Source organism: Tursiops truncatus, chromosome 6 (genome assembly GCF_011762595.2).
Source record: "Tursiops truncatus isolate mTurTru1 chromosome 6, mTurTru1.mat.Y, whole genome shotgun sequence".
Lineage (NCBI taxonomy): Eukaryota > Metazoa > Chordata > Mammalia > Artiodactyla > Delphinidae > Tursiops > Tursiops truncatus.
Window position 1 is genome coordinate 108,065,934 of NC_047039.1, and position 19,627 is coordinate 108,085,560.

At 50.0% G+C, this 19,627-nt stretch overlaps 1 protein-coding gene and 1 non-coding gene across 9 annotated transcripts; both read right to left on the reverse strand.

Annotated features, from left to right (window-relative positions):
- Positions 1–5,038: 5,038 nt before the first annotated feature.
- TRUB2 (TruB pseudouridine synthase family member 2) lies at positions 5,039–19,613 on the reverse strand. 8 transcript variants are annotated; one of them, XR_012332687.1, is made up of 9 exons: positions 19,362–19,613; positions 18,744–18,875; positions 16,881–16,955; positions 15,684–15,745; positions 14,479–14,560; positions 11,965–12,037; positions 11,304–11,440; positions 9,708–10,056; positions 7,508–7,910 (listed from the first exon to the last, which is right to left on the reverse strand). XR_012332687.1 is itself a non-coding variant. In XM_033858728.2 (9 exons), the coding sequence occupies exons 1-9, from the start codon at positions 19,468–19,470 to the stop codon at positions 10,038–10,040; spliced, it is 732 nt and encodes a 243-aa protein (XP_033714619.1). In that variant the 5' UTR covers positions 19,471–19,613; the 3' UTR covers positions 9,905–10,037. The 8 variants fall into 8 exon arrangements, 5 of the variants coding, with proteins under 5 accessions (XP_033714620.1, XP_033714617.1, XP_033714616.1 ...); XR_012332689.1 differs by having other exon boundaries at positions 7,508–7,942; XR_012332686.1 differs by having other exon boundaries at positions 9,117–10,056.
- On the reverse strand, positions 8,963–9,034 carry TRNAD-AUC (transfer RNA aspartic acid (anticodon AUC)). Its single transcript has one exon. It is a non-coding gene; the product is annotated as a tRNA-Asp (tRNA).
- Positions 19,614–19,627: the final 14 nt, after the last annotated feature.

Consider the following 19,627-nt stretch of genomic DNA (forward strand, 5'->3'; position numbering starts at 1 on the left):
TCAGTAGTTGTGGCGCACGGGCTTAGTTGCTCTGTGGCCTGTGGGATCTTCCCGGACCAGGGTTCGAACCCGTGTCCCCTGCATTGGCAGGCGGATTCTTAACCACTGTGTCACCAGGGAAGTCCCTATAATTTAACTCTTATGATTTGAAAAAAATCCAATAAAGACTTTAAAAGCAGACATGTAGGAAGCAAAAGCAAAGGGAATGAACCATAATAATGCTTAGTTAAGATGGTAGGATTATTGGTGGTTTTCCCCTTTTTTTCCCACTTCTCTATACAGCATGCAATGTTATTATACTGTCGTCAGTACCACAGTTGTAGGACCACGTCTCCACACCTCCACCACTTCTTACTCTCTTAGTTCTCAATCTAGCTAGTTAATGTTGACCTTCCTGTAATTAATTCATCCTTCCTTTTATTTTATTTATTTCTCCCACCTCGTTTTGGTAGCTAATTTCAAATCTTATAGCAAGAGGGCTTCCCTGGTGGTGCAGTGGTTAAGAATCCGCCTGCCAATGCAGGGGACACAGGTTCGATCCATGATCATCTTCCATGATCCGGGAAGATCCCACATACCGTGGAGCAACTAAGCCTGTGCGCCACAACTACTGAGCCTGCACTCTAGAGCCCACGAGCCACAACTACTGAAGCCTGCGCACCGCAGAGCCCACATGCCGCAACTACTGAGCCTGTGCTCTAAAGCCCATGAGCCACAACTACTGAGCCCATGTGCCACAACTACTGAGCCTGCTCACCTAGAGCTCATGCTCCACAACAAGAGAAGCCACCACAATGAGAAGCCTGCGCACCGCAAGAAAGAGTAGCCCCCGCTCACCGCAGCTAGAGAAAGCCCGTGCACAGCAACAAAGACCCAACGCAACCAAAGATAAATATAAATAAGTAAATTTATATTAAAAAAAACTTATAGCAAGATATCTTTCCCTCTTTAACTCTATACTAGTCATTTTGCTTAACTCTAACCTTATCCTCAACCCTAATTCCAGCTGTAATTCCAAATGTTACTAGAAAGCAAGGACACTTCTCACTAGTTCCCTAAAATCCCTGCCTCTTTACGATTTTTCGTTTTTTCCGCCTTGCCACGCGGCTTGTGGGATCCTAGTTTCCCAACCAGGGATCGAACCCGGGCCCTCGGCAGTGAGAGCACAGAGCCCTAACCACTGGACCGTAACCACTGGACCGTCAGGGAGATCCCCCTGCCTCTTTACAAATTACAGACCTCCTGTGGCTATGCACTTGTTTTCTGATGATCGCCCAGAGTTGCATTCTTCTGGAAGGCAACAAAAGGCACTAAGGTAGATTCCAGGTTCTCAAATTGAGAATGAATACACTGCCAGTGCTCCAAAGACTTTTGCATTTGGGGCCAATTTTAAGGCACCCCTGGAGGATGCTTGGAAAGCATCATCTGGGTCCACTTCCCTCTGTGTGAAGTCAGCGCTCCCAGGTGTGATGGCAAGCAGAGGCCTCAAGGGGGCAGTGTCCGCTCAGAGATGCGTCCAGCTGCCGGGGAAGCTGCCCCTGGGAGGGCTCTGCCTGGGAAGGTCTGGTCCTGCCAAGCCACTGGCCACAGACAAGATCCTCAGAATGCCCCACATAGAAGAGGGGGTTCTCTATGGCAGCACCTCTCCCAGAGTCTGAAGTGACCCCAACCGCCACCCTGGGCAGTAAGGAGCCAACTGGTGGTGAGATGTGCATAGTGACACGTGCCATTGGTCAGGGCGTGCCCTGATGGTGCTAGGAAACAGGCTACCAAGGGCAACTGACACTGTGAGTGCAGGAACATTGTTTGATCACATCCAGTGTAAACCTTACTCCAAAACATTCATCATTTGGTACATACTAGAGTTCAAAACACTAATGAAATACAGCCTGTATTCTCATCCCTGAGGGCAGAAAGGGGTCGTTTCCGGGCAGCCTGACCTCATCGAGGCAGTGTCACCAAATAACAGCCCACTTTAGCTTTGCTCAGAAACAGAGGACAATTTGCAGAGGGGAGGAAGGCCAGATGGGGGGCGTCTGTTATGGAAGAGTGGTGCCTGAGGGGCCCGCAACCTTGACACCTGGAGGCTCTGTGATGAAAGCTCTGGGTACTGTCAAGTCAGGTGTTGTCACCAGATGAAAGGTGACAGCCACCATTCAAACCAGTCACAAGCTGAAGGTTTCCCCAGAGAAGGGTTGATGGAGATAACTAACATTTCTGAAACCCTGTGGGTCAGCAGGGAGATGGGCAGTATGCTTCATGGGCAGTATCTCACTGGCACCTTCCAACCAGTGTGTGGTTAGGTGGAGTATCCCCATTTCCAAACTGAGGTCTGAGGGGCAGAGTAACTTGCTCAAGGTCACAGTTCCAAGAAGCAGCTGAGCCCGTCTGGCTCCAGAGCCTGGCTGATGGTGAGCTGTCTTCCTCCCAGCCGAGGCTCAGCCTCTCTCTTATTTTTAAAAAAAATTTTGAGATTTTTAAATGTTTTTTGTTTTGTTTTGTTTTTTTGTTTGTTTGTTTTGTGGTACGCGGGTCCCTCACTGTTGTGGCCTCTCCCATTGCGGAGCACAGGCTCCGGACACGCAGGCCCAGCGGCCATGGCTCACGGACCCAGCCGCTCCGCGGCATGTAGGATCCTCCCAGACCGGGGCACGAACCCGTGTCCCCCGCATCGGCAGGTGGACTCTCAACCACTGCGCCACCAGGGAAGCCCAAGGCTCAGCCTCTCTTGAGTCTCACCCAAGGTCATACATTAATAAAAGAAGTCAGAACTTGAATCCAGAACTCTGAGCCTTTAAGCCCAAGGTCTTAGCCACAAACCTTCACTGTGCTTCTTCGAAGTTGTACCTGCCCAAGGCCCTGACCTAGAGGCCTCTACCTTGAGTTTGGCCTTGGCACCTCTCTCCTGATTCCTCTGAGCAGGAGACTTCGCTCCCTTCCCAGGGAGCCTCTCATCCCCGACATTGGGAACTCTGAACAGGAGCAGATCCTCTCCTGGCCTTTAGCTCCCTCAGCCTCTCGTGTTCATTCCAGAATCCCAGAGGATCTCAGCGGCAATGATAATCATAGCAGCCAACACTGGGAGCACATACTCTGTGCCAGGCCCCAAGCCTAGAGCTCAGCATGACTACAACAAGTATTTCCAATGACAGCCCTAAGAGGTACATCATTAGCCCCATTTTCCAGATGAGGCAAATGAAGCTCAGAGAGGTTAAGTCACTTTCCCAAGGAAACAAAGCTAAGTGGCCAACTCCAAGGTTGAAGTTCCACAATCATTCTCTCTCTCTCTTTTTCTTTAAAAAATATTTATTTATTTATTTATTTTGGCTGCACCGAGTCTTAGTTGCAGCATGCATGAGGGGTCTAGTTCCCCGACCAGGGATTGAACCCGGACTCCCTGCATTGGGAGCGCGGAGTCTTACCCACTGGACCACCAGGGAAGTCCCCACAGTCATTCTCTTTAAAGACCAGGTAATAATTTCCAAACCTCTTGAGTGTCACAATTACCTGAGAGGGCTTTTAAAGGAAAAGATATGGGTCCCTAACTCCTCCCTAGGGATTCTGCTTTGGTAGGGGGGGCAGGCCTGTATTTTTTGTAACAAGCTCCCCAGGTGTTTTTGATATCTGGCCTCTCCGGTGAGCATTCCTGGATCGTTGACAGGTTGCTTCTAACCACCAGGAATAACATCCAATCAAATCCTGCCTCCAAACCAGCCATCTTCAAACCCATCTACAGAGCCACCAGACCCTAAGAGCCAGCTCTGGATCAAACCTAGGTGAGATTGTATCTGGCTTCTCCCCAGAGCCTTCTCATAGGCCCAGGCATTTGCTAGCTCTGCTCCTCTGACCTCCACCCTGGCACCAGCAGACCTGCCCAGCTGGTTTGCCCGGAAGGAGATTGGCCTGTTTTGCCATCTTAGGGCTCTTCTCGTTTCTGATTTACTAGGGGCTCAGGAAGTACCTGTAGGGTTGGGGGCGGGGACTACTTGGAGAAGATTGATGGGCAGGGGGTCACAGGCTGCTTTGCAGACCACAAGGGGGCTGGAAGGCCCCGGGACAGCCCACCACCCCACCCATCACACCCGGCCACCCACCTGATGCTTGTCTCTCTTAGTCAATGTCCACTGCCCCGAAAGCATCCCGATCCAGGTCTCACCAAGAGGGAAACTTCTTGGAGTAACTAATGTCTGTCCCTCTGGTTACCCAGCCCACCTCCAGGTGAGTCCCACGCCTCCTGCTGAAGTGCTCGAAGGAGGGGGTTAGTCAGGGTCTGACTGGATATTGCAGAAGAAATCAGATGATGATACGGTGGTGGGAACGGGGTTTTGTTTGTTTTTATTCTATGGCCAGAGCTAAAGCTCAGCAGGCCATGCCATGTGTAGACAGATGCAGGAGGCTGGGCTGGTGGTGGCGGGACCTCCCCAGACCTCAGTTTCTTCATCTATAAAGTAGGTAAAATAATACCTGCCGTGGCCACTTCACAAATGATCATAGATATAAAAGCTGGATTAATGACTCTAATGAAATAGGCAAATGTCAGCTCATTGTTAGGATGATAGATTTGGGCGTTCTAAGCATATTCCTGGCTCCCCTGGGAATGCAGGGTCCTTACAGCTCAAAGTGGAGCCTTAATGAGCTAACATTCCTGGTGCAATAGGGTGGGGTGGGGGGAGTGAGCTGGGGAATGTAAGAAGAGAAAATTCGTTACCTTGAAAACTGCGGTTATCTGGGTATTGATATTCATTCATCTAAGGTGGGGGAGACAGACAAGAAAGCAAATAAAAAATAAATCATTCTTCAGATGGTGGTAAGTGCTGGCACTTATGAAAAAGGGTTGGGACCCAGGGACTTCCCCAGCGGTCCAGTAGTTAAGACTCCATGCTTCCACGGCAGGGGGCACGGGTTTGATCCCTGGTTGGGGAACTAAGATCCTGCATGCCACGAGGTCAAAAAGGGTTGGGACCTGAAGCTCATAAAATTTGGGCCTCCCTCCCCTCCCTGCCGAATACATATATTTTTTTAAATTTTATAAATAGCATTTTTTTAACAGAAGTATAGTTTATTTACAATGTTTCAGGTGTACAGCAAAATGAGGGGGTAAGTGGACAGAGGTGAATGGTCAGATTCTGGGACTTCCCTGGCGGTCCAGTGGTTGAGACTCCACGCTTCCACTGCAGGGGGCACCGGTTCATCCCAGATGGGGAACTAAAGAAAGAGAGGGAGAGAGGGAGGAAGGAAGGGGTCAGATTCTGGAAACAACAGTCTTTTGACGGTAGAGCCAGCAGGATTTGCTGATGGGTTAAATATGGGGTGTGAGGAAAAGGGGGCTTTTAGGATTTTGGCCTGAGCGAGTGGAAGGGTGGAACTGTGAGTTACTGGAGTGAGGAATTCTGGGGGAGAGCAGGGTGCAGGGGAAGATAAGCAGTCAGTCTGGGGATCTGTTAAGTTTGAGATGCCAGCTCAACACGGAAGTGGAAATGCTAAAGAACAGATATTTAGGAATGGAGTTCATGGGAAGGGTCCGGTGAGAGGTAACATAAATATGGGCACCAGAAGCATGACAGATTGATGGGATTCAAGCCATGGGATTTCAGACTGACATCCTCAAGGAGCGAGTGAGGGCCGAGAGTAGAGCTGCCTGGAGCTTGTGGGCACCGCGGAGGAGAGCAGGGGAGGAGGGGCCCCAGCAAAGAGGCTGAGAAGGAGCCAGGGAGGGAGGAGGAGACTGTTCCAGGAGGAGGCAGTGACCGGCTGTGTCAGACCCTGCCGAGAAGGAGCCGCTGGATTTAAAGAGGAGGAGGTCGTCCTTGACCTTGGCAAGAGCGGTTCCTGGAAAGCAGTGGAGAGTGAGTGTCTGATTAGAGTGGGTTCCAGGGAGCATATGGTGAGAACTGGGGGCAGCGACTAGAGACAATCTTTCCAGGAGCTTTACTCTTTTTTTAAAAAATAAATTTATTTATTTATTTAATTTTGGCTGCGTTGGGTCTTCGTTGCTCCGTGCAGGCTTTCTCTAGTGACAGAGAGCGGGGGCCACTCTTTGTTGCGGTGCGCAGGCTTCTCACTGTGGTGGCCTCTCCTGTTGCGGAGCACGGGCTCTAGGCACGTGGGCTTCAGTAGTTGCAGCACGCAGGCTCAGTAGTTGTGGCTCACGGGCTCTAGAGCGTGGTCACAGTAGTTGTGGCACACGGGCTCAGCTGCTCCACAGCACGTGGGAACTTCCCGGACCAGGACTTGAACCCATGTCCCCTGCATTGGATTCTCAACCACTGCGCAACCAGGGAAGCCTGGAGTTTTACTTTTAAAGGAGGCCGAGGCTGCAGCTGTGCAACTCGGTGATGTGGGAGCAGCCGGAGGCCGAGGAACAGAAGCTGCCTGAGGCCACTAGAGCCAGCGGACACTGAGATGTCAGCTAACAAGTTCGAGAGCCAATTCCTGATCATTGGAATTCATACCCCTTTCTGGTTTTGATGGATAAGGGCAAAGAAGGGAAGAAAAGATATACTCTCTGGAATCTTTCTCCCCTTGGATGTGCAATTGCTGATGTGTCTCTTCAGTACGCAGCCTCTCACTGTTGTGGCCTCTCCTGTTGCGGAGCACAGGCTCCGGACCCGCAGGCTCAGCGCCCATGGCGGACTCTCAACCACTGCGCCATCAGGGAAGCCCCACCTTTATTCTTAAAAGGGTAGGATTGGATCCCTGGTGATGGAACTAAGATCCTGCAAGCTGCGTGGCCAAAAAAAAGAAAGAAAGAAAAAGAAAAGCACTTTAGGTTTTTAACGTACACAACTATTTTTAATTTTTTAAAAATTTATAAAGAAAAGTTATATAAATAGCCCATTGAACATATGTTCAAATAGAGATGTAAAATGTGAGTAAAATCTTAGTAAAGCATAAGGACTTGCATATCCATTAGTTCCATTATGTTGATTGGATTAACCAAATCCTCTGTTTTAAATTCAGGTATTCTTGTGTAGGGTGAAATAAGGTCATGTGTTAAAGCATGCCAGTAAAATTAGAAAGTTGTTGGTTTGTCTTTCAGTGGCTAACCTTGTTTTTTTTGTTTTGTTTTGTTTTGGCTGCGTTGGGTCTTTGTTGCTGCACGTGGGCTTTTCTCTAGTTGTGGCGAGCAGGGGCTACTCTTCCTTGCGGTGCACGGGCTTCTCATTGCCGTGGCTTCTCTTGTTGTGGGCTCTAGGTGTGTGGGCTTCAGTAGTTGCAGCACGTGGGCCCTAGAGCACAGGCTCAGTAGTTGTGGTACATGGGCTTAGTTGCTCGTGGCATGTGGGAAATTCCCAGACCAGGAATCGAACCTGTGTCCCCTGCACTGACAGGTGGATTCTTAACCACTGCGCCACCAGGGAAGTCCCTAACCTTGTTTTTAATTGCATGCCGATTAATTTGGCGCGTTGAAGTTCAAGTTTGATTGGTATTCATCACTGACTGTGCTTCTCTTCTATTATTTTTGCTGGATATTAATATTGTTGTCTTTTCCTTAATTGGGTGTAGGTTTCTGTAACATATATTTTTGGCTTTAAGCTCTTCCACATCATTCCGTTTTAATCTAATTCTTTAGAAGCAGATTTTTTCCCAATTTTGTATTTTGATACAATCTCAAATGTTTGCTTCCTATAAACAGAATTTAAACCATAACATTTTGCCTTATCTAGTGTATTTGTTCTGTCCGTGAATTTTTTGTTCTGTAAATAATTCTGAAATGATTTAGAATATATGTATCCTTGTTTTTAATCAAAACAGACCTTAGGGCTTCCCTGGTGGCGCAGTGGTTGGGAGTCTGCCTGCCGATGCAGGCGACACAGGTTCATGCCCCGGTCCGGGAAGATCCCACATGGCGCGGAGCAGCTGGGCCCGTGAGCCATGGCCGCTGAGCCTGTGCGTCCGGAGCCTGTGCTCTGCAACGGGAGAAGCCACAACAGTGAGAGGCCTGCGTACCGCAAAAAAAAAAAAAAAACAGACCTTAGGTAAAAATTCATTTTCCAAGATTTTTACAGACATATTTACCTAATTGAAATTAAAAAAACAACTTTTGACTTCTCAAAAAAAAAAAAAGGAGGCAGAGAAATGCAGCAACTGGAGAGAGATGGAAGGTTAAGAAAGAGTATGCTTATTTTTCTGTGTGGAGCTTTTTTGAGGGTAAAATATACATAAAATACACATAAAATTTACCATTTTAAGCGTCATTAAGTGTACAATTTGGTGGCATTAAGTACATTCACATTGTTGTGCAACCATCCCCACTGTCTATCTCTATATCTCTTTCTGCCTTGCAAAGCTGAAATTCTGTACACATTAAACATTAACTCCCCACTCCCCAGCCCCTGGCGACCACCATTGTGTTTTCCGTCCCAGTGAATCTGGCTACTCTAAGTACCTCATATAAATGGAATCACACAGTATTAGTCTTCCTGTGACTGGCTTATTTCACTTAGCATAATGTCTTTAACGTTCACCCATGTTGTAGTAGGTGTCAGGAACTCCTTCCTTTTTAGTGTTTGAATAATATTCTGTTGTGTGGATAGACCACATTTTGCTCATCCATTCATCTATCGATAGACACTTGGATTATTTCCACCTTTTGGCAACTGTGAATAATGCTGCTCTGAACATGGGTACACAAACATCTGTTTGAGTCTGCTTTCAGTTCCTTTGGGTATATACCCAGAAGTGGAATCGCTGCATCATATGGTAATTCTATGTTTAATTTTTTGAGGACCTGCCATGCTGTTTTCTGTTTGTTTGCTTTTAAGATAGGAGATTAAATAGCATGTTTGTATTCTGGTGGAAATTATCAAATAAAAAGGAGGAAATTGGGCTTCCCTGGTGGCGCAGTGGTTGAGAGTCCGCCTGCCGATGCAGGGGACGCGGGTTCGTGCCCCAGTCCGGGAAGATCCCACGTGCCGCGGAGCAGCTGGGCCCATGAGCCATGGCTGCTGAGGACCCTTAGTTCCCTGACCAGGGATTGAACCCGGGCCACGGCAGTGATAGTGCTGAATTCTAACCACTGGACCACCAGGGAATTCCCCAGGGCAGGAATATTTCAAATGTTGATACATACTACCAAATTACTCCTAAAAGGTTACACAGTTGTATATTCCTACCAACAGTACAGATTGCCCATCTTCTCACATCCTCCCCAATACTGGGTGTTATCTTTTCTTAATTTATTTGAAAGGCAAGGAAAAGTCATCTCATTTTCATCTGAATGTCTTTCATTATTAGAGAGGTTGAGCATCATTTCAGGTTTACTGGCCATTTGGATTTCTTTTGCTGTATAAACACACAATTCATGTCATTTGACCCATTTTCTTGTCATCTTTTTCTTACTGTTTTATAAGAGCTCTTTATATATTATAGATATTAGTTCTTAAGTATATAACAAATAGTTTTATCAGTCTGTCATTCGTTTAGCATCTTTTCCACTGTACAGAAGTTTTTTCTTTTTAACTAAGCCAAGTCTGTTCATCTTTTTTTTTCTTTTGGCCATGCCATGCAGCTTGCAGGATCTTAGTTCCCTGACCAGGGATTGAACCCAGGGTCCTGTCAGCGAAAGCACCAAGTCCTAACCACTGGACCACCAGGAAAGTCCCTGTTGGTTTTCTGTCACGTGTTAAAAAGCTCCCGCCCACCCCCCACATTCTGCACAGTCATCAGTTCTGGCTCATGAACAATTCTTATCTTTATACACCCACCGCTCCCCCAGCAGCCTGGCCTTTCAATGTCCCGCATGGCTCTCCAGCCCCAAGGCAGAGCTTGGCCCCTCGGAGTCCCAGGGCCAGCCTGGACTGAAGGGCTACTGGGTGCCCAGCCCCGGCCTCAAGTTCTTCTCCAGCTCTGCTGCCACTCGGGGTGCTGCGGACTGGATGGCATCCTGGATGCTGGGTAGGTCCCATTGGGTCCTTAGGAGGGCATCGTCCAGGGTGAAGAAACCATCGCGTGTACGCCGCACCTGGGTGCAGACAGCGGTGCTCTTCAGTTCCAGGCCGATTTCGTGCACCAGCCTTCGCAGCTGCTTCTGCGTCTCATGCATGCACTGCACCTCTGCCAGGGACACACAACAGAGGTGGTGGTCAGAAGCACAGCCTCTGGTGTCCGCTGATCTAGATCCACACCCCTTGAGACCTCCTGGCTATGTAATAACCTTAGCAAGACAACTTACTTCTCTAGGGCTTTGTTCTTCGAAGTGTAGCCCAGGGTGGGTCCTGAAAGTTTGTTAGACATGCAGAATATCAGGCCCCACCCAGACCTGCTGAGTCATAATTTGCCTTTTTTTTTTTTGGTCTCGCAGCTTGTAGGATCTTAATTCCCCAACCAGGGATTGAACCCATGCCCCCCTGCAGTGAAAGTGCCGAGCCCTAACCACTGGACCACCAGGGAGTTCCTAGAATTGGCCTTTTAAGAAGAATCCCAGGTTGGGAATTCTCTGGCGGTCCACCAGTTAGGACTCAGCGCTTTTACTGCCGGGGCCTGGGTTCAATCCCTGGTCAGGGAAGTAAGATCCCGCAAGCCATGTGGCATGGCCGGGGGTGGGGGGAGAAGAACCCCAGGTGATTGGGCAGGTTAAAGTTCGAGAAGTGCTGCTCTAAGGCTTGGTTTGCTCATCTGTAAAATGAGTGGTTGTGAGGAATCTAAGAGATAATTTCTATAAGGCACTTAGCATCAGAAAAGTCTTGGTCAGCACTCAAGAAAAGGAGCAAGATAGCACAGAGAGATCAGCTCAGTGCTTTGTGACCACCTACAGGGGTGGGATAGGGAGGGTGGGAGGGAGACACAAGAGGAAGGAGATACGGGGATATATGTATATGTACAGCTGATTCACTTTGTTATAAAGCATAAACTAACACACCATTGTAAAGCAATTATACTGCAATAAAGCTGTTAAAAAAAAAAAAAAGAAAAGGAGCAAGGAGCCCTCGTTAATACGATAAACAAAGAAAGAAGTGGTGGTCGGGTTGCTGAGTTGGGTGGGATCCGGGAGGGGAGAGTGGTGTCTGATGCCGCACAATGACTTGAAACACTGGGCGGCTCTGGAAACGAGCCACTAAATATAATCTCTGCTTGTTAAGGTCTGGCTTCAAAGGGGGACTTGGCAGGAGACAGGACATCATTTGTTCTGTGCTGTGTGATCAGCCAAGTCCAGCCTCAGGCTAGGAAGGAAGTCGGCCCCGGTGCCTTGGCCAGCGGAGCTTAGGGCTCACGCGTGCTGGCCTCTGCAAGGGCCTTCCACAGTGACCCCCCCAAACCCAGGAGCCCAGTGGCACTTCTCCCAACGTCCTGGAGCAACTTACCTAAGAGGAATTCTGGAGGCGCAAACTGGAGGCATCGGATGCCAGTTACCAGCATTGGGGACTTGTTCATGGGCCGGAGCACGCCGCTCACGGCCATCTCATAGGCCTCCTGGGTCTGTAGGTCAGCGTTGGAGTACCTGGGGATCAGGAGGCACCAGAGTGGGCATCTGACTGCCTACCCCTGGCCCTGCCCTATTCATGCCTTTCCTGAAGCTCTTCATTCGCTTTCCACCTTCCCTGCCCCTCTAGCCACCTTTGCAGCAGCCTTGTTCTGTCCCCTCCAATCCCTAACTGCAGGCTCTGACCGACCCCCTCTCACACTCTCCTTGGCTTCAACGGTCATACCTGTGTTGACCACTTCCACCCCCTGGTTCTGTGCCGTGATGGTGCGGACCCCTAGCTCTCCTCTCCCTTAGCTCATATACTCCCTAGGAGGCCAGCTGGGATCTCTTGTTCCCCTTGGTCTCCCCAGGGGCTGGCCCAAGACCCAGCACAAAGAAACACTTCTGCAGGCTGTGAAAGGAATGGGTGCTTGTGTCTGGTTTTGGAATTTGCCCCAGAGTAGGCGGAGCCTACAGGGAGCCTTGTGGGCAACTTCTTGCCCTTCCAGCACTTCCTTGAGGGTCCCCTTTCAGGGAGGTGTGGGTTGGGCCTCACTTACATCACCAGAGCCTTCTGATGGGAACCTTGGATCAGGGACAGGATTCGCTCCAGCTTCTCTCTGGTCACGTGGTCTGGAAAAGCCAGGGGATGGTCAGCACACAGGTGCCCACTGAGGAGGCAAAACTGGCAATTTCCCTTCCCACCAACCAGCCCTGTCCTTGGAACCTAGCTGGGGTCCCAGAGCATCCTCTGGTCCCAGGGTTCCCATTTAGGGGGTTGAGAGTCCTTTGAGAATCTTATGAAGGCTGTGGACCCGCTTCTCAGAAAGATATACATGAACTCAACATTTTGAGGACATTTTCAAGGGGCTCACACACCCCAAGTTAAGAACACTTCCTTCCGGAAATGAGGCTCCAAAGATGTAATGTGATTTGCCCCATATTCTTTTTTTTTTTAATATATTTATTTTTGGCTGTGTTGGGTCTTCGTTGCTGCATGCAGGCTTTAGTTGCGGTGAGCGGGGGCTACTCTTTGTTGCAGTGTGCAGGCTTCTCATTGCGGTGGCTTCTCTTGCTGCAGAGCACAGGCTCTAGGCATGCAGGCTTCAGTAGTTGTGGCTCACGGGCTCTAGAGCACAGGCTCAGTAGTTGTGGCGCACAGGCTTAGTTGCTCTGCGGCATGTGGGATCTTCCTGGACCAAGGATCAAACCCGTATCCCCTGCACTGGCAGGAGGATTCTCAACCACAGCACCACCAGGGAAGCCCCTTGCCCCACACTGTAAGCCTGGTCCCCTGAGCCCCAGTCTGGGGTTTTTCAGGCCAGGGACACCAGGAGGGAGGGTGCCATCTGTCCAAATGCAGAAATGGGTGGCAAGAAGTGGGAGTGGCTCCTCTGCCTGCTGGTCCAACCAAGTGACTGTGGAGCAGGCAGCTGCAAAGCCTGGGGATGCCCACGGACTGCAGGGAGGCCGAGCCTGCAGGCCAGCTGGGGCAGCCACCAACTTCTGACTCCACAGGCCAGAATCTCTGGGAGCAGGTGTAACTGACTAAGGCCTGGCCAGCTGGGAAGGGCCTGGGCCTCTCATCCCTTCTGTCTGGTCTCATTCACGCTGTTGTCTTATCTGGAGGCGCCTGCTGCAGCCTCCTCCCCACTCATTTACAGCCCAGCTCAAATGCCGCCTGCTCCAGGAAGCCCCTCTTACAGCACGTGGCTTCTTCCTTCTGCACCTGGGTCTCTTTCCCAGCACTTAGTTTTCTTTAGTGTTTATGTCATTATTTTATTTATTTATTTATTTATTTTGGACCCAGGCCCCGCCAACCAGGGACTGAACCCAGGCCCCATCAGTGAAAGCACACAGTCCTAACCACTGGACCGCCAGGGAAGTCCCTATAGTATTTACTTATTTATTTAAATTTATTTATTTTTGGCTGTGTTGAGTCTTTGTTGCTGTGCGCGGGCCTCCTCTAGGTGCGGCGAGCAGGGGCTACTCTTCGTTGTGGTGCGTGGGCTTCTCATTGCGGTGGCTTCTCTTTGTTGCGGAGCACGGGCTCTAGGCGCGCGGGCTGCAGTAGTTGTGGCTCGTGGGCTCTAGAGCGCAGGCTCAGTAGTTGTGGTGCATGGGCTTAGCTGCTCCGCGGCATGTGGGATCTTCCTGGACCAGGGCTTGAACCCGTGTCCCCTGCATTGGCAGGTGGATTCTTAACCACTGCACAACGAGGGAAGTCCTATTTTTAATTATATAATTGATACAAGAATCTTCTTCAAAAAATTTAGATCAACACCAACAAACATCTCCCCTCCTCCAAATTCTGGCTTCCTCCCTCTCAGAAGTGTCAACTTGGTAGTTGTCTTTAGACATGTTTTGGATGTTGACACACACATACAAGTACAAATATATAGACAGCACTGCTTCGCCACATGTTTTTAATCTTCTCCAGGAGACGCAGAGGTGTGTGTCTGCTCTCCCTGCTAGACTGTGAGGCCTAAGATTGGGGACCCCATCTGATTCATCATATGCCTCCGGCCCCTGCCCCCAGTGCCTGGCACGTGGTTGGTGCTCAAAAAATGTCAAATAAGCAAATGCAACAGATCATATAGGACGTCTAAGAACATGGGGAGAGTGAGAAATGAAGAATAAGCCAGCCATCCACCCACCCATGCATCCACCCGTCTACCCATCCATCCATCCATCAATACAGCACCTCCCATGTCCCAGGCGCTGTGTTGTGTGTGACCACAGGAGTGGAACTACACAGTTCCTGCTCTCATGGTTGACATTCTGGTGGGGAGACAGATATTAAATAATCACTAATCATTAGTTGATTACTTTTCTGACAGTACACTGAAACCACTTAAGGAGGTAACATTTAAGCAGAGCACAGGGGAGCACAGGGCATTCCTGGAAGTCAGAATCACACGTCCATGCCAACAGCCAGCCCCAGCTTGGTGTGTCTGAGAATAACTGAGCGGGGGCCCTCACAGCCCACCTCAGGGTTAGGAACCAAAGGAAGCAAATGAAGAGGCAGCCACGCCCACCCCTCCCGCCCGCCCTGGACTCCCGTGGGCTCTCACCATACGTCGTCTTCTCCACCAGCCGCCCGTCCTCACAGAAGTCGTCTGTGGCTTTGCCCAGGAGGCCGTGCACTGTGTAATCCTGCGAGGACAGGGAGAGGGAGGTATGACCAGCCTCTCGGCTCTAAGCCGCCATGGCAAGGAGGGAGATGTGGCCCAGCAGCTCAGGCCCCCGAGGCGCTAGACTGAGGCTGGGGGGCCCTCTGGTCTCCCCTCAGGGAGTTCAGGTGCTCAGCCCCTGCCCAGCTGCCCCTGGGGAAGGACAACCGACTTCCTCTCCCATGACAGCAAGCATCAGAAGCCTGCGAAGGGTGCCCCGAGCCACCCTGCAACAACCCCGGGCCTCCGCACCTCTCCACTTCTGCCCAACCTGACAACTCATGATGCCAGGCCCCTCCCAGGATGCTCTGTCAGCTTCTCTCTCCCCTCCAAATTCGATCTGTGCAGCTGCCTGCCTCTGCGTCCAATAACAGTAATGACGATAACAGAGAGGACGACGACAGTGACATCGATTGAGCATCCACCACGTGCCAGTGGCTGTGCTGAGCACATTACATACGGTCACTGACTAAATATTCAAAGCAACCGTATGGAGGAGGTACTACAATCACTCCCATTTCAAAGATGAGGAAACGGAGGCACACAGATGTTAAGTAATTCACCCAAGGAGACAGAACTGGCAGAGTGGTACAATCTGAGTTTTGAAGCGAAAACTTGGCTGCAGAATCTGTGCTCTTAACCACTGAAAACACGGGCCTTCTAATGTGGCGTCTCCACACATGATCGTGATGCCAGAGCCTGCAGCCCAGCATGGATGTAAGCTTCCTGACACCCAGACGGTGTCAGACAGAACCAGGTTCAAATCCCAACTCTGCCCCTTAAAGGCTGGGTGACCCCGAGCAAGCGTCGTCTCCTGAGCCTCATTCTCTCATCTGTAAAATGGGTTAACAATAGATCCCATTTTACGGGGATGCTGTAAGGCATCCGCAAGGGAGTCCGCGTACAGTACTCAGCGCAGAGTAGCCAGCATGCGATAATGCCAACTGTCATTATGATGTTACAGCCTCCCTTGGTACATGACCCGAAAACAAAATGCTTGCTGATGGCCTGGGTATTCTCCATGGAATCATCTCTGCTTCAGAATCGTACCAGTGACCCCCAGGGAAAGGGCTAAGGGATAAGCAGGCCGTCCCCAGCCCCTGTACCTTGGTGAGGTGAGCGTTGTACATGTCGGTGAGGAGCCTTCGTCCACGTCCCACGCCGAGCACTGAAAGGCACCCAGCCTGGTCTCACACCTGGGTCCCCCTTCCCGTTCCCCTGGGTCCTCCAACCCTCACCCCCTCCAGCAGAATACTCCCACTTCCAAGGCTGTGGAAGCCAGCAAGGAGGCAAGAAGAGCTTCTTCTACAGGGAACAAGTGAGCTCCTCTGTGCATATATGAAAATGCAGATTTCCGGGACCCACCCACATATACGGACTCTGACTCAGGTTGGGGTGGGAGCCTAGGGATCCTTAGCAAGCTCCCTGGGGTCCTGATGCACTCAGAAGTAGGAGACCACTGGCCCAGTCACACAGACCTGCACTCACATCTGGGGTGGCTCTAAGCATGTCCTTTAACCTCCTTGGGTCTCAGGCTCCCCATCAGTAAAACGGGGATAAAAATACTGTCTGATCCCTGTGGGTATTGTGATGATCGAGGCAATGCACACAAAGGAAGAAGCCGGCAAATAAATGGGGGCATTGTGGCCACTCCCTGCCTTTCCTCCGGTCTGTGTCTCCCTCTGGCTGAAGGAAAGAATGACCATCCATCACTCCTGGAGGGAGCGGGGCATGAGATCACGTCCGCCTGCCTGTGTCCCAGGAAGCAAGACAAGTTGCCGTGACTGTTGTGTATGAAGGATGTGGCCGCCGCCTGACCCTGGGGACACAGATGGCTCATGACTCAGGGCTTTGTGTGTCCAGCTCCAGCGACATCCAGAGCCCAGCCGGTGGGGCCAGGGTCACACACTTGGCTACCCCATGCAAGCGATGATGGTTTTCCCTCTCTGGTCCAGGGACCTTCACTAGCCACATGACCCAGGATGAGTTACCTATGCTCCTGGAGCCTTACTTTCTTCCTAAAATCATATGGTATCTACCAAATAAGGTCATTATGGTGAATGCATGTGCACAAAGAGTTTCAAACCACACGTCACAGGCAGGAATCACTTGATAAACGTGGGTGATCACGACTTCCCCCTTCCCACCAGTCACCTCTCCAGGGGATCAGACTTGGCAGGAATCAAGGGAGTGAGCAGTAGCGGGAAATGGCTGTCAGGTTAGAAATGGGCTGCGCTCCTGGGAGCTCCCCGATCCTCTCCCAAGCCTCTATCATTGCACCCCAGGCTCACCACACCACCTACCAAGCACCCCAGACGCCTGGGCATCCAGTCGGTGCCCCATGCCAATCTTCAGGCTGGTGAATGCTGGTCCACGTACTGGAAAGAAACAAACGAGGTCCTTTTCCTCAAAGAATCCAGCCTCCAGGATGGCTCTGGGCTGCATGGTGACCTCATTCCTAGAATGAGGTCCAAAACCAGCATCAGGCTGGACTTTCAGGTTTCCTCACCATGGAATTGGGGGCCCAAAACCACTTCTTCAGTTTCTTGGGCCCAGAGAAAGGGCAACCCAGGGGGCCTGTTAAGTCCGTCCATCACCATTCCCCCCATGAGACACTTCGAGTGGACTGGGCAGAACACTGGAATCAAGACTGGGGGGGGTTCCCTATCCAGCTCCTGTGGAAGGAGAGTCCTGGCCACTCTCCCAGGGAGGAAATGGAGGCTGCGAGCTCCTTAAGGCAGGGGTCTGGGTCTGTGTGTTCACAGTTCTGCCCCCACAGCCCAGAACTCACTGACTGCTCGGGAAATAACCCATTTCCCGAAAGAATGAATGACCCATCAAATTAATATACATTAAGTATGTATAGTTTTTTTGTATATCAGCTATACCTCAAGAAAGCTGGGAAAAAAAATGAATGAATGCAGGAATGAGCTAGATGCTTTTACACTTCTGTAGATCAAGAGGAACCTAGGAGACCAGTATGGGGCGGTTAAGAGCCTACTGAATCCAGGCTACATGACTTAACATTAGTCAACACTGAGCATCAGTTTCCTCATTTGTGAAATGGGACTAGGACCCACCTCACAGGATTCAGTGGGATAGTATTTGGGAAAAGCCTAACACAGTACCCCGTACAGAGTAGGTCCTCAACACATCAGACTTGTTATTGTTGTTACACTGTAAACTCACTGATTATTTCTCTCCAAGGGGTTTCAGAGGTTCCTGGTCAAGCTCCTCAGCCCTCCTATAGAGCCTCCCCAACGCATGCTTTAATCATGTCTAATGACAGGGGCTCATTGTCAGAACTAGTTTCACTGTTGGGCAGGTTTGTTGACTATAGTAAGTCACTCTTCACAGACACAGATACAGATTTGTGGTTGCCAAGGGGGAGGAGGAGTGGGGGAGGGATGGATTGGGAGTTTGGGATTAGCAGATGCAAGCTATTATATACAGAATGGGTAAACAACAAGGTTCTATCATATAGCACAGGGAGCCATATTCAATATCCTGTGATAAACCATAATGGAAAAGAATATGAAAAAGAATGTACATATATGTATAACTGAATCACTTTGCTATACAGCAAAATTAACACAACACTGTAAATCAACTGTACTTCAATAAAATAAATTTTTAAAAAAATCACTCTTTCACAGGAGCCCAAAACTGCCTCCTTATGACTTCTACCTGAGGGTCTCAATTCCTACCTGGAGTCCCAGAATAATAGAGGTCAACAAACTATAGTCCACAAGTCAAATCCTCAAGCCTGTTTTTTTTTTATGGCCCACAAATTAAAATGGTTTTTACATTTTTCAATGGTTCAAAAAAATCAAGAGGATAATTTTCATGACATATGAAATTATATGAAATTCAAATATCAACATCCACCAGTAAAATTTTATTGGAACACAGCCAGGCTCATTGCTCTACATACTGTCTATAGCTGCTGCTTCCGCACTACGGCAGAGGTGAGCCTGCAAAGCCTAAAATATTGACTATCTGGCCCTTTCCAGGAAATTTTGCCAATCCCTGATCAAATACTTCATCCCCACTGTGGCCCTACACTGGTTTGGGACAGAAGGAGTCTGAGCTCTGGCTAGGACACTGACTCTGGGCAGGGATTTCCTGGGAAGTGACATCCAGGCCCCTTCCTGAATGTGCTTTACCCAGCGGATGGTCGATGAGGGTGGGCACACTGGTGGCTGTGAGGGTCAGCTCCTTCTCTTCACTGCCTTCCACGGGGCCCAGCAGGAAGCGAACACGATGTTCAGAGGCAGGACGCTTCCCAGCATTGAGACCTGAGCACACACAAGTAAAGAACATCTTGTCGATTCTGTCTGAACACCGGGGGTGGGGGACAGAGGGACAGGTAAGTATGGAAATGTAGAAGACAGATGAAAGCCCACACAGCGCCTAGTACAGAGTAGGTCCTTAACACATTATCCTTGTTATTGTTGTTATACTGTAAACTCACTGACTACTTCTGTCCAAGGGGTTTTAGAGATTTTAGAGTACTCTACTTCTGAAAGCAGAAGTTAAGAAACAGACTTGGGTTTAAATCCTGACTTTACTACTTATTAACTATTTATGACAACGGACAATACTGAGCCTGTTTACCCATATGAACACAGGGGAAGGCGAGGAGTGTATAGAACAGTCGATTAGGAAACCGCTCTGCCCAGACGACTAGGTCACATGACTTTATTTTGCAGCAAGGATCAGAAGCGTAGATGGCCTCCCGGGAAAATGGGAGCGGGATCGTGGGTCTCGCTAGAGGCACTCACCTTTCAAAAGCTGCAGCTCCACGGTATCGCGCAGATGCTTCCACTTTAGTCCCGGGGGCTTGTAGGCGGCGAAGAGCCCATGCAGCCGCGCCAGGCCGTCTAACCCCATGCCTGAAGCCCGTGTCCCGGGTTCGCGGAAGAGCTGAACCCGGACGGAAGTGCCTTATGGTCCCGCTCCCAAATGTGGTCCTTCCAATGGGCGCCGCCATGTTTCACAGCCGGAAGAGGTTCTTGTCTTATTGTCCTCGGGGAAAACGTGCTTCCGA

Bases quoted from the DNA above. Each gene is read 5' to 3' on its own strand.
- TRUB2 (XM_033858725.2), bottom strand. From the start codon at position 19,470: ATGGGGTTAGACGGCCTGGCGCGGCTGCATGGGCTCTTCGCCGCCTAC. The intron at 16,956-18,743 runs GTAAAGCACATT...GTTTCTTTCCAG, and splicing joins CCTCATCGACCATCCGCTGG to TACGTGGACCAGCATTCACC. The intron at 15,746-16,880 runs GTAGGTGGTGTG...GGTGCCTTTCAG, and splicing joins CCAGGCGTCTGGGGTGCTTG to TGCTCGGCGTGGGACGTGGA.